General features: G+C 38.9%; 1 protein-coding gene and 1 long non-coding RNA gene across 2 annotated transcripts; one reads left to right on the top strand and one right to left on the bottom strand.

The window, feature by feature from the left end:
* The first annotated feature begins 503 nt into the window (after positions 1–503).
* On the top strand, positions 504–2,503 carry LOC125004363. The gene is made up of 2 exons (XR_007112325.1): positions 504–638; positions 2,069–2,503. It is a non-coding gene; the product is annotated as an uncharacterized LOC125004363 (long non-coding RNA).
* A 1,667-nt stretch (positions 2,504–4,170) lies between these two features.
* utp6 (UTP6 small subunit processome component) lies at positions 4,171–14,200 on the bottom strand. The gene is made up of 19 exons (XM_047579514.1): positions 13,934–14,200; positions 13,442–13,526; positions 13,305–13,346; positions 13,129–13,221; positions 12,826–12,873; positions 12,668–12,731; positions 12,397–12,515; positions 11,678–11,755; positions 11,493–11,574; positions 11,142–11,223; positions 10,871–11,049; positions 10,307–10,386; positions 10,117–10,194; positions 8,571–8,750; positions 6,006–6,086; positions 5,543–5,652; positions 5,317–5,383; positions 4,988–5,060; positions 4,171–4,683 (listed from the first exon to the last, which is right to left on the bottom strand). Exons 1-19 carry the CDS (start codon positions 14,023–14,025, stop codon positions 4,529–4,531), a joined length of 1,788 nt encoding a protein of 595 aa, XP_047435470.1. The 5' UTR covers positions 14,026–14,200; the 3' UTR covers positions 4,171–4,528.
* Between the last annotated feature and the right edge of the window lie 670 nt (positions 14,201–14,870).

The following is a 14,870-nucleotide window of genomic DNA, read 5'->3' on the forward strand; positions in this document are numbered from 1 at the left end:
TTATTTTGAATAAAAATATATATTTTTCTAATATATATTTGCGGTTAGCGTTATGTTATGTTATGATTTCATACAATGTATTCTTTTTGATAAATTATTACTTAACTTATCTGAGTCTTGTGTGAACTTTTACTGATTAATGTTATCATGTTCAGCCATGCGCATTCTATTCTATTCTATCGGGTCACGCTCCACTTGTAGTGAACCTCTCATATGGTTCAAGTCAGCTGTTACGACGTCGACCAAAGCTCACAGCAATGCCGGAAATACGAGGATTGTCGTGTCTGAATAAAAGTTTGTCTCGACGCCTGGTTGTGATAAAACATTATTATTTATCGTGACAAGTCTTAAATCCGTTATTATCGTCCTGCTATTCACGCGCCTATTTGCGCGGACACTTGCTGTTTACGACATTTGCTACAATTGTGTGTAATCGGCGAATTATTTCATTTTGAAGGTTTTCATCGGACGCGTTGTGTTTAATTGACAACCACTTACTGAATAGCAGTGTCCGACTTGGTTCCTAGCAAGTAAAGCCCAGCTTCTCATAAACAAGATCATTATTAGTCTACTCCAGAGAGTACAGGACGGATGCTCTTCATCATCTTCATCATCGCGCTAACGTCTGACCCGTGTCGGTGAGTTGTGTCGAAATTCAGAAGCGTCTTCGTCATACCTGTTAAAAGCCTGGAGGGGTTGGTCTGTGTCTTCAGAAAGACTCCCGTCGTGTTCCTCATGTACCTCAAACCGCAGTAATTCAGTCATGAAGGTTTTCCGGTCTTTTAAGACCAAATACCACATCACAGTTTATTAATACTGATGTTAGCAGAAGTATTGAGGGAAAGAATTAGATGAATTTAAATAGCTTTAAAAAACAGTCCAATAATCAAGGCCCTAAGATTTTTTTTTTAACAAAAAATAAATAAATAATACATAAATAAATAAATAAATAAATTAATTAATTAATTAATTAATAACAATAAATGTAGAAACTGTAACAAAAACTTAGAAAATGAAATAAATATAAGGAGAAATCAGAAGATCATAATAGTATTTGTTTTTAGGAATGATACTACATTACTAATAATGCTGCAGCTGCAGTCAAAGCAAGTTAATCAACACATCATACATTACTGAAGTGAATAAAGATTAAAAAAAATAAAATAAAATAGATCACGTATTTAAGTAAAAATAAATACCACCAGCAAAATGTATGTAAAGTATCAAAAGAAAGAAGAAAAGTACTCTGAAATAAATATTTTGTATGTGTGAGTATTGCTTTAATGTAAGCTGGGCCAGGTGGAGTTACTACGCTGCTATTTCTGTCTAGGGTAGATTCTGACAGAGCTAAATTAAAGATGGTTTGTAAGTGATATTATCATTAATTAACTTTATTTCAGTGAACTTTGTATAAATACTAGAAATACAGCTCAAATGCAGTTGAGTTAAGCTGCAGAATAAACGCAGTGTGGCAGAGAGTTCAATATTTGCCTCTGGAATTCGGCCGAGTGGAAGAATACAATGGCTTAAGCGACTGTATAATGTGTTTAATGTGTAATTGTTTTGTCCACTGGCAAAGAATGAATTACAAACAGTGTCGGATGCCTGATTATTTGTCGGGTTTAATGTTAAAATAATGCAACATTTGATGGTCCCGGTTTGAGAATTCAATACTTTTTGGTGGTTCCTTTGTAACGTTAAACTTAATATCTTTGAGTTGTTTGACGGATGACCTAAACAAGACTATTCTTGATTATTATATTCTAAAAGCTTAAGTGATCTATTTTGAAAATAAGTGGCGTATTAATCAATAAGGAAAATGATGGCAAGCTGCAAGCCTAACAGTAGCCTACATAGATGTGATGACATGATCAGATATTCTTCATTGTTCGCCTCTTACATACACGAGTAAGAAAACCACAGTAATTAATCAAATGCAAATTAAACTTTAGCTTGATAATAATGTTATATTGAAATATGAACAGAAAGGGCAAATGTTTTACTTGTCAGCTCACAATGCCCACACTCTTCTCATGTTTCACCTCTCTCTCTCTCTCTCTCTCTGCAGTGCTGTGGGGCCGATAAGCAGCGGATGCGGCAGGTGCCTGGCTGCAGGCTGCAGGCCTTTCAATGGTCTCTCCCACGATGAAGGCGGTGGTGGATGCTGTATGGGCAGTGTGGAGCATCGGGGCCTCCATCTATGATTACATCCACACCACCGCCATGGAAGAGCGCATCCATGCCCTGGAGAATGTCATTACCATCCACCAGTGTGTGATTGGGCTGCTGTCCGCTGGAGTGCTGGTACTTTTCACCTACATCCTCTTCAAGAAGCTTTGAGGAGGAAGTGTGAAGTGGTTGGCTGGAGAAGAAAGGGGACGTCCTTATGAAGGACATGGTGCAGGACTGAACACATACATGGGCATACGCTCTTTATTCCAAGGCGGTAGAAGAGTGGGGAAAAAACACTTCATTAAATTGACTTTATACTATTTTAACATCAGCACAGTGACACTTTTTTTATGTGTTTATCGGTTCTCATCGTTCACAAGTGACGTGGGGCTAATGTGTCCAACTGTCTATAAAAGCCATTTCATTAACATTTTAATAGTGCTTTTTTAGTAAATGGTACAACTGGAGTTGAAATTCATCTTTAATTGCTTAAGTACAAAAAAGATGTATTGTTCCCCCTAAGTTAAATGTTAAAAAGTCCTTAGATTGTGATGAGATTCTGTGACTCAGCAGTTCATTATGAGTTGTGCAAGCTGAAGATGTTGAGTAAAATACACCAATCAGCCACAACATTAAAACCACTGACAGGAGGTGCAAATAACATTGATCATCTTGTGACAATTCAGTGTTTTGCTGAGAAACCTTTGGACATGGCATTCGTGGATAATAGTTAGACATGTATCACCCACCAAGACCAGACCAGACCAGACACTCCCACCCCACAGCAATGACACTCGTTGATGGCAGCAGCCACCTCCAGCAGGATGCAGCCTGACACACATAGGAACAACTCAAAAAACATGAAGAACAGCACAAGGTGTTGACCTGGCCTCCAAATTCACTAAATCCTAAACTGATCAAGTATCTGTGGGATGATCCACAGAGGCCCCTCCTCTCAACCCATAGGACCCAAAGGCCCCCACTAACAACATTCTGTTACCAGACACCTCAGGACACCCCCAGGAGGCACACGGCCATTCTCTGATGAGTCACCACAGTTTTGGGGACTCAAGGGAGACGTACACGATGTTGGAAGTTGGTCATTATGTTATACCTGATCAGTATATATCCTCAATAATATTTTCTCAGGTTACCCATGTGATACAGAAGCAGGAAACATCAGCCTCCCAATTATTTTACATGGTACTTTGGGAATAGTCAGAAACCACAACACACCCTGTAGCAACAGTAGCTCAACGTGAAGAGAAAAACAAAAACCACCTGGCTCAATTTATAAAGGGATCAGAACTGAAAACATAATTCACCATAACTTCTGCCTTAATCCACCTCAAAATTTCATGAGCCAAGACACACTGATCTTTTTTAAACTAGTGTGCGAAAAAGATTTTTGCGTGTAGATCATTGTCTGTCTTTTAAAATGCTATCCATTTATATCCATTCCTCCACGCTGGCAAAGTTCTGTCTTATGGACATCTCTGTCAAAAAATCATGATCATTTCCCTGTCTATGACATGTTTCATTCATTCTTGGTGAGTGAAAACACATACTGTAATGATTGACATGTGTGTCATCTAACTTATATTTTTTTCCATTAACATTTTGTTATATATCATAGCTTACATTTATGTAGGTACTGCTGCTATATAAAATTTGAAGTGTCCTTAAAAACCATTATTGAAATTATATTGATATATTGTATATTGACGGCCGTTGAAAGATTTAACAGATGAACACACATCTACTGGCACATCTACTGCTGCTTAAGTTTGTTTCTCAAAGGCAATGTTTGCACCATGAAAGATGAGAATTTCTATGATACTTTGTACTGACTGTTTGAGGATGCTTTTGTCTTAATAACTAAACCACCCTACCAAAAGAACCACTTAGATAAGTCATGGCTCAGTGATAACTATTATTGTATGAGTTTATCTGTACATGTGTTACTGTGTCAGAGGGACCATAACCAGAGAACATGTGTTAATGAAAAGACTGTTTTAATATCATCATAACAGCATCAATGTTTTTTTTGCCAAATAAAGGTGGATTTTAAATCAGCTGGACCTCTTTATAGTACTAAATCTCCTGTACAGACTTTGGAACACCAAAGTTGAAATATTTCTTAAAACTGTCTGGAACCACTTCAGAAGAATCAGCAGGCTCATTCCTAATGGACACCAGAAACTGGCTTTCAACAATGAGACAATTCATGAACAGGGATGAAGTCTGCTTCTGGACCAAGAGGAACATGCACTCCAAAACTTGTGATGCTTCTTCATCTGGTGAACTACTCAACCTGCAGGCCCTGTTCTGAACTGCTTGGACCTTAAAGGGTCACTCATAAGTGTCCAGTCTGTAGCAGAGTGTACTTGGAAGTGAATCTCTCCACACTCTCCCCCTCGAGAAACTTCATGGCTCTCCAGTGGATCTTGCCACAGTTCTCTGGCTGGCCGAGTGGACCCAGCTCCTCTTGGATGTATTGCAGCCACAGATCTGCAGGAGAAACAACAGAAACTGTTCAGGATACACTAGATGCTTAGAATAAACAGTGACATACACAAGGAGTTCTTTTTCTTTCGCATAGAAACTGATGATTTTTTTGTGGAGTCTTGCTTCAATTTTGAGTCTCCAATAATGTATTTCAAGTATTTTTATTAACTGATGTTTAGATGTGCTCTTTTGGTGCAGTTGTTTTGTTAAGATGGAACCCATTTTTTAAAATTTGTTGTACTTCTCTGTATAACATGGTTGTAACTAACACTTCTTCTTCTGATGACGTATTTTTTTCTCCACTCACCGTCATCTGACGAGGCGAACTCCTGGAGTGCTCTCTCATAGTAATCTCTCAGATTGTTCATCTTTGGAGTCTCCTAGAAGGAAAAAGAACACTGTTATCTCACTGAGCATCTCTTGGCTCATCAGTGAAACAAATAATATCAAGGTTTATGGTCAGACTAGCCAATCAAACCATCAGTGAAACCAGAAAGAACTGACCTCATGAAGGTCAAAAAACAGAAGACGATGAGATTTGTAAACTGTTGTTGTCACTGTCATTTTTTCATTCATTTTTAAATAGATGGGATTTATGAGCCATCACACATGACATACAGTAGTTGATATACATACTTGTTCCTTCTCGATTTCAATCATTCTGGTGAAAAATTGCTTGGACAAAGGACGGTTTTCTTGTAAGCTACAGGAGAGAAAAGAGTCTTAGTTTTATCACTACAAATCTCAGAAGTTTTTTTCTTTATAAGTTCAATGTTTTGGGAGCCGTTAAACTGCTTTGGTCCTTTTGTATTTATGATTTAGATTAAGGACAAGGTGAGCAGACAAAGTTGTTTATTGTTACCTTGTAAAGGTCTTCCTAGCTTTCTTGTAACCACCAGTGGAGTAGGACCAATCGACGTAGCGCTCTTTCATCTCCATGGCAACAGCCGCCACTGCAGACAGCACACCTCTCTGAGAACAAACGAGAGAACAAACTGTCTGCATGGCATTCTGATTTCAGGAGCTAAAACATGATGCACGCTTAAAGGGCTGTTCATCTTTAGGTGTTAAGGAAGTGTTTTCAAGAACTGAACCTACTTTTTCACATAATTTCCTGGTGCATTTCTTTTCATTTTTATTTTATTTTATTTATTTTTAAAGGGTATCATTTTCTGAGTAGAAACAAACACCTACTGTCCAGCTACACTCTTCAGTTCTATTGTTGCATTGTTTATTGTAAAATGGATTGTAAATTGTGTAAACTGTTTGAGCAAAATGTGTCTTCTGAGGGAGCAAATACTCGTCTGTAAAATGAGAGCACAAACCTTGAAGATGGCCTCTGTCTCTTCAGCACTTTGATTGGCCATGCTCCACTGGACCTGCAGCTGCCACAGCGGTAGACTCTCCTATGAAGACCCAGAGATGTTAGCCAAATCACAATCGGTTATAGCTCTTAAGGCAATCATCAACAGGTCCTCAACTACAACCATAAACCGGCCACGACCAGGTGCTCCTTGCAAGAGTTCTGACAGAGGATTATCAGAAGAGTTGTCCAACAGCCACTTGTGGAGAGTTTCAGAAAGACCTGGAATTAGCAGGTACAATTGTTTCAAAGAAAACAATGAGCAATGCACTCAACAGCCATGGCCTGTATGCAAGCTCACCATGCAAGACTCCATTTCTGAAGAAAAAGCATGTTGAAGCTTGTTTAAAATTTGCTGAACAACATTTGGACAAGCTGTAAAATACTGGGAGACATAGTCAACTCTTTGGATGCCATAACACACACCATGTTTGGAGGACAAAATGCACTGCACATCACCCCCAAAACACCACACCTACAGTGAAGTTTTGAGGTGGGAACATCATGGCGTGGGGCTGTTTTTCTGAATATGGTAATGGCAGATTTCATATAATTGAAGGGAGGATGAATGGAAAAATGTACTGAGACATTCTTGAGAAAAATCTGCTGCCATCTGCCAGAATGATGAAGATGAAACAAGGGTCGACATTTCAGCAAGACAATGGTCCCAAACACAGAGCCAAGGAAACTCTCAACTGGCTTCAGAGAAAGAAAATAAAGCTGCTGGAATGGCCCATCCAATCACCTGACTTGAATCTAACTCGAAATCTATGGAAAGAAGTAAAAATCATTCATAGAAGAAGAGTTCATAGAAGAGGCCCATGGCCCATGGAACCATGGATTTAAAGACTTCAATACTTTTTCCCTGTGTCATTCCACATTATTACACATAACTTAATATATTAAGTATATTATATTATATTAACATACTTACATTTGAGCCAGTTGGATTCATGTGAGACTGGGATTTGAGTCACACAATCAAGTAAAAGGAAATTGGATCCTTCTTTAAATGTAGAATGCATGCATGGTATGAAAATGTGACTGACACGTATTAATGTTGATCAGGTAGAAAAACCTAAAGCAAAAGCTCTGAGTTCTGATACAGATATTACTATAAGTCAGGGTATTATTCTTATTATCTTAAGCCCAGAAAAAAGTTCAGTTCATGATGATATGTATATGAGAAAGAAAGGCATGAATATTGACATTTGAGAAGCTGAACCAAGAGCGTGTGTGTAGGAATATTTCAAATAATGCCAATGTCTTTTAGCATCTCCATCCACATTAAGTCCTATGGTGAATGCGTTGGACCTTGGAAAGTTTAAATCAGACGATTGCAGACACTGTTATATGCAGAGACTTTAAACCAGACTAATCATTCGGTCCACTTAGCCAGCATCACTTTCCCTGCTGGGCAGTACATCTTTTAGAAGGTGAACACTTCTAAACACTGACCAGTATTGTCCACATTGTCTCCATTATTTTATCTCTACTTCTAATATGGAGGCATTGTGTTGTTCAACATACCAAAACAAACTCTTAGGCTTTACACCATTTCCCAACACTTGCATAACTAGTAATCCTCCTCATACAGCTACTTCTCAAGGCCACAATCTTGTGAAACCCCCACCACAACACCAACCAGCTATTCTGTTCACAGTCGAGGCATGTGTATTCATAGTTATGTGGCACTCGTCTGTGCAACAATGACAAAGTTAAAATATCAGGGCATCACAAAAGTAAGAATAGAAAGGGTTGTGTTCCAAGAGAGCTACTTTATGATCATTTCAGAAAATCTCTCCTAGCTTAAAATTAATCAAGAAAAACCTTAGGATAATGACCAAATATGTGAGGGGCTATAAGAGACTCTGAAGGATTAGTTCACTCTCAACCCAAAGCCTGGAAATCTTTGGAGAGTATGCAACAATCCTCATCAGAGGTAACATGTGAATCGAATTTTAATCACTAACAAATGCACAAATGATTAATTTACACTAACAATTGAAGTGTTTGTATGATTAAAATGTGTTTTTAACCACTCTTCAGACTTCCCCCCATATAGGCAGAGGAAGCCAAGTGGAAATAACTATGATGGAACAGAGTTTAATTGGGCCAAGGAGATGGCCCACTTACACAGCAGTGCTGGTGGCTGGTGTATGTGTGTCTCTGTGTCTCCCTTCTCCAAGAACAACCCTTATACATGTACTGTCACAGCACAAGTGTGTTCAGTTTATTAGTGAATGGCCACACTTCATATGCCTGAGAACTAATTATCTACTGGAAAAGTGTTCTTGTTTTTATTAATTCCTGGAATACTAATATGGGATTTTTTTCTCTTACTGAAGGCATTCGTCTGATCCTCACAAAGTTTTGAAGGTTAACACTTGGTGTTAGAGGTAAAGTTATAATTAGGTTAGGTTTAGGCATGTTGTTGAGAGGTTTAGGCCGAGGGCCTAGAGAATACATTATATCAATGGAAGGTTGTCACAAAAATATAAATACAAGTGTGAGTGTGTGCACATACCTTGGGATTAATGTGAGTGAGAGCATCTTGGAAAAGCCTGTCTACATCTCCTCTCCCCAGCTCCATTAGCGTCTGCAGACTCAGACTCCACACTGACACCGACTGGCTGTAGCGCTGTGTGGCCATCATGGCAACACTAGCTGCCCCCTCAGCATCTCCAGATGAGAGCAGGATCTGAAGCTGGTCACGTGGAAAACATTGTGTTGGTTGTTTCCATACATCTTTTTAATATATATCTTTGAATTTTTCAGTTTAAAATCAAAGAGAACAGAGAACAAGTTTTGTTCCCTCTTTTACTATTTCAACCCTACAAGATCTTACATAGTGCCACAATTACTCTCTTAGTAGTGCTGAGACGCTCAATTTGGTTTAAAGCGTGCCCCACTGGTGGGAAATGGAGATATGACAGGAGGGGCAAGACACAATTCAGGAAATATTCAATTTAATGCGCCTTCTTTCTTGACGATAACCCTGGTTCCACTATGTGATGTACTTTCTGCTTGAAGATGCCATCTACCTATATTGACAAAGTTTCCAAGCATCAAGTGGGAAAAATAGAACAACCACCTACATTTAGCGGTGTGGTACCACGCTTCTGGGACGTCTCTGAAACGTGCCACAGCGCGCCTGGTGGAAACATCTTAACTCTGTGAGATGGGCTTCTCAGCTCTTGCTTCGGTGAAAACAAAATCCCAGATCCCAGCTCAACACTGAGCATGGTTTAAGAGTGGCAGTGTCAAGCTTGTCACCCGGTTTTGAAAAGATGTGCAGTGGAAAACTAATGCAGGAAAAATTCACCTGCCTTGACAAACGGATTTGCTTTCAAATGGCTAAAACAGAGTTTCATTATTTTCTCTACTTTTAATTTTGGTTTTTGATGGAAGTGATTGCACAATTGCATTTTTATTTTCTTCTGAGCGTTGTGTTATTTGGTATTATTGATTTTTGCTTTGTTATGAAATATAACATCACTTTGTAATTTGATCAATAAATTTAAAAATGTGTAATTTGTGAGGATTTTTGTTGGGGTGACTGTGTCAGGTGGGGCTTGAAAATTCCCCCTTGTTCAAAGTGGGGAATGACCAAAAATGTTTGAGACGCACTGGTTTAAATAGTTTAAGAAAAGGTTTATGGCTTGTAAACAGCCACATAGACTCATAAATTCATAAGGCGTTTTTTTTCTTTTATGGACATCTTTCATCTTAATTAGATGGTGAACAGCGGAGAGCAGCAGGAAATACAAAAACTGTCCTTGGTATGAGGTTTCAACCACAGGGCCAACCAAGAGCATTTTTCACATCAGCATTCTCGTATCTTAAGAATGGTTTCATCTTAATTATGCGTGGACGTCCAACTAAAGGAATCACAGCTGTGAGCTACAACAATGTCATTCTGTCTACGACCACCAAATTTCTTGTTTTGATCAGACTTTGACTGGGTCTGTTTTCAAAACAACACAAGCTTTTTGTGAACCACTCAGGTCACTGTTCAAATAAAAGGCAGGCTAAAGGGCCTTTATGACTGCAGTTATTTAGAGGGCACTTACCCAGTTCTTGTAATAATTTTCCTTCAGCAATGACGAGTCATGGGCGCGTTGCAGCACTCCCAGCAGCCTCTCCTGCCTCTGTGACATAAACATAGGTCAAAGTTTACGTGACATGAAAATCGTGGAAGCCAGGGGACCAACAAAGCCGTCATGTTGAGGAAGTAGGTTCACATAATGAATATTTATCCACCTTTTCCTTCAGCTCTTTAACACTGGTCTTCCTCTTCAGCCTTTCCAAGCAGAAGGCCACATAACAAGTCCACATGGGCTCTAGAAGGCGAAAAAAGTTTTATATTGACACGTCAGTCAAGCAAAAGCTGTGCAAGCAGTACATTAGTACAGGGGGGCAAGCACATGGCTGAAAAGCTTTAGAGCTTTTTTTGGTGACCTGGGTCAAAGTTTCTCACAAGGAAAATCGAGAAATTTTTTGAAAATAAATTTAAGTAAAAAAAAAAAGTTGAAGCTTGTTTGGTAGCAGCTATGTATAGACTGAAGAAAAGTAGGTTCTATTAGAGCAAAAAAGTTCATCTTCAGTAAGTGCTGTCCACTAGTAGTGCCCCTGCTCACACAGTTAACTGCATTTGTTGTTGAAGATTACAGGATTAGATATAGTGCTCACTCCAAACAAACATCTCACTGGATGATAATATTTGAAAAGATAAGAAAATAATCCTTTATTCATCCACTGTGGGATGAATAAAGAATTTTTAATTTAAAATGCACACGTGTTCTCTGTTTAAAATGAAGCTCCTACCAGTGTTGAGGTTCTTGAGACCCTCCTCATAGACCTGGCAGCAGCGCTCCTCTCTGCGGTTGATGTCTGATGCCCGGCCTTTGGCGGACTGGAGCTCCTCTCCAGCCCCTGGAGCCTCCAGCTCCTTCTTAGCCATAAAATCCCAGGTCAAGCTGTCCTCCATGTAGTTAGTTTGTAAGCTGGAAAGCAGAAAGCAGACACTGCTTAAAGCTGTGCTGGAGTTCAAGAATTGTCTGTTCAGTTGACTGTTACAGAGAAATTCCTTTCTTACTCTTGCAGGATGGAGTCCTGAAGTTCTTTGGTGAAGTCAAAGATGGCTGCTATGGATAGAAGTGAGATGACAAACTCTGCTTCTGTGGGACAAAAACAGATATAGAGATGCAGTAGAGGAATTGCTGTCATTAACTGACTGGTATTAATATCAGTTCAATATCTGCTGATAGCAAAATATTTTTATAAGAACAAATCATCAAAGCATAAGCATGTGTTCAACAGAAAAGTTTGGTAGTTGGGATTTTTGAATGCTACAGCTACAGTAATGATAATCTGCCTCAATCATTCCTTGACAATGTGAAAATACAAATTTTCTGTTTTGTTTTCAAATAAATTTCAACAAGCTTACCTTTGATTTTCATTGTAGCCTCTCTGTAAATGACCTCTGCCAGTTTACCGCTCAGGATTTCTGGAGAAAACTCGTATTCGCCCTGGAACGAGTGCAAAGTGGGTATTAAGGCCTGAAGGCAAAGTAACAGCCACTCTTACAAATTTGTGTATTAGCAACTTGTCTGTGCTTTGCTTTACACTCACTAGGTCAATTTCAGCCTTCTCCAGCTCCTCCTTCTGCTTCCTCAGTTTCTCAGAGTGCAGCAGCTCCATGCGGAAATACTAACACAAGGTTGATAGAATGTGGAATATTGTATTTGAGAGTCACACTCACCATACTTTCAACAACTGCTGCTATGGTGCTGAATTTTAGCCCACCGACGTAAACATTGTTGCTGCACTCCCACCCCCACAACAACTACACTCACTAATGGCATCCTTCTACAGCACAAAAACTGCTTACAGCAAAAGCAGTTAAAAAAAATATATATATATATATAAAAAACAGTCCTAGCTGTGGACTCTGCACCAAACTCCCCATACACCAAACTGATCAAGTATCTGTTTGATGTGCTGGAATAAGTCAGGTCCACAGAGGCCACCCTCCTAAACCCAAAGGCCCCAAAGACTCCCGTACTAATGTTCTGGTGTCAGATATGATAGGAAACCCTCTGAAGGCACCTGAACTTTGTGGGAGATAAAAGGGGGAACTAAACAATATAAGGCAGGTGGTTTTAATGTTGTTGCTGACGGGCTGATGAGTCATTAATGGATAGTTGTTAGTATAGAGAGACAGGAACTCAGGGGCAAGAGAGTGAGGGAACAAGATGTACCAAAGGGTGCAGGCTGCAAGCAGACCTATGCCACTGCGGTGTGGGATATAGCCTGGGTCAAAGTCTTGTTTAATTGAAAACATCTTTTACCTCCTGGTAGACCTTCTTATTGTTTGGGTGGAAACGTAGCGCCCTCAGGAACAAGTGTCTGGCACTCTCGGAAGAATTTCTGTCCTCCAGCTCACTCTTGGCAGCCATGATCCACAGGGCTAGAGAGAAACAGAGATACAGCTACTGTTAAAGCTACAAGCCAATTGTAGATTTTTGTTCACATCCACGATTTAAAAACAGCTTTGAATTTATCTGACTGCACATTTCAATACACTAAGATGAAGACATAAATAGGAATCATCTCAAGTACCTGGTTTGTCAGGGTGGATAGCAAGCATGGATGAGAAGACCTTGCTGATCTGGCCTTTGGTGGCCTGTTGAGTGAAACCCGACAGAGATCATTATCAGAATGAGAAGACACAGTCTGGCTAATATGGCCAGAAGGCAAATGATGACATCTGTACTTACCCATTTCTTACAGAACGCAACATGTGAAAGCCACAACTGTATGTCATCCTGTGGGAAAAGACAACATCTAGCATTTACACTTCCTTCTATTTAGTCAGTCTCTATAGATTTTAAACATGCAACACAATGCTATCTTTTTGACTTGGGAAGAAAAAATATTTTATGTCACTGCATTATTTATTGGCCACGTATGTTAGCAAATTATGGATAATGTTCTAAAATGCATTTCAAAAATATGATGCACATACCGTGTGTACAACAATGACAATAACTACAGCTTCATAAACACTATATTTTCATTACCTTCCACTTATTCGTTGCTCTTCTGAAGATACTGTTTATTCTGTGGATGATGGGGAACTCAATCTCCTCTCTTTTGAACTGGTAATGTATGTGCTGAAAATGAAAAGTTAAAAACAGTCAAATTACACTATTAATAACCACCGTTACATGCTAGCAATCATTATGAGTTTACTTACTGCACGTCTCTTCTTGACCAGCTCTAAAACGTTGATTTCATACTGTAATTAAACAAGAGTCTGAATAAGTATCTCAAACATCATTCATGGTCTTGGCTTAAAAACGGGTGATGACATGTGATGTAATGACCATCTACCTGGATGTATGCAATGAAGTCTTCCTTGTTTACCATCAACCTGTGGAGCTTGTACTCCAGGGCAGTCACTCTCTTGATTATGGACCTAAAATTGTGAAAATAATCATGTTAAATCAATCGCTAAAACTAAAACAATACAATATTGGCCATTAGTTCTCAAGAATGATTTGAGGAAAAAAAGAATGAACAAGAATTAACTCATTCATGATGCGTTTCTTGTGAATAACAGTTAAATGGAAACAATGCATAATAGGCGAGATTGACTTTAACAGAATTTCTCTAATGTTTTACCAGTTGTGGTGAATGAGAAGATGACAAAATCTACGGTAAGTTCACAGGTTTCTTTCCAGCCATTTTTCCATTTGGATTTCCCCTGCTCTGTCAACACCAACACATGTTTCGGGTGGCGGGCTGCCTCATCTGAGACATTTTGCCGTTGTGCCTTACTTTTATTGAAGGACAATGTGTGGAATCGTCTGGAAATTATCTTACTTGACTTCTTTCTTGGTGAACAGTCCCACTCTCTCCAGCTGCTCCAACTCAGGGATTCTGTCCTCAATCCGCTGCTGAACGATTTCCGCCATCTTGTCAACGCAGCCGACACGGATTCAAAGTCCGACCGCTACTGGGCAATATTAAAATTCAATAATGTTAATAACTTCACACCGAAATACCTCAACGTTGTAAGCGGCGGAAGAGAGCCTCTTATGCCACACATGTGTGGAAGTTGTGATTCGCTCATTCGTCTTCCGGTTCCGTCAGCAAATAGGTCCCTCTGAAAACGCGAACATGTGGGATTCAATCCCCCCATTACTTTACAATAATATAATATAATATAATATAATATAATATAATATAATATAATATAATATAATATAATATAATATAATATAATTATACTATTTTATTATTTTGTATCTGTATAATGGTAAAATGAAATTAGTAGTAGGGTTGTATCAGTGTAGTTATTTTGGTTTAATATCATCTGGCAGATTTCGGTACTGTATGGTCTCTCAAATTTTTTTATTGATTGATTACTCATTATCCGTGGAACAGAATCGCGGTTTTACCTCTTCTTTGTTATTATTCATTGTCTTGGCACGCTCAATTTTATAAGTGTAATAGTTTGTAGAGCTTGTATTTTAGAACATAACGCACCATCAATACCATAAAAATAAGATTACCCACCACTATTTAATTAATAAATTAACAATATCAGCTCATAACAGCTCTTAATGAAACCAAAGCCTGATTTAAAGCAGAACGAATCGTTCGTCGCAATTAGATTGTTTCTTAGTTGAATTCCTTTAAGCAACATGCAACGATGTGGAGATATTTACAACACGTGCAAGGGTTTGTGCCCTTAACTGTAACGCCTCGTGTAAATGGGAAAACCTGAGTCTTGGGGAGGATGGTCTCGATGTGAATG

Source organism: Mugil cephalus, chromosome 2, assembly GCF_022458985.1.
Source record: "Mugil cephalus isolate CIBA_MC_2020 chromosome 2, CIBA_Mcephalus_1.1, whole genome shotgun sequence".
Classification (NCBI taxonomy): Eukaryota; Metazoa; Chordata; class Actinopteri; order Mugiliformes; family Mugilidae; genus Mugil; species Mugil cephalus.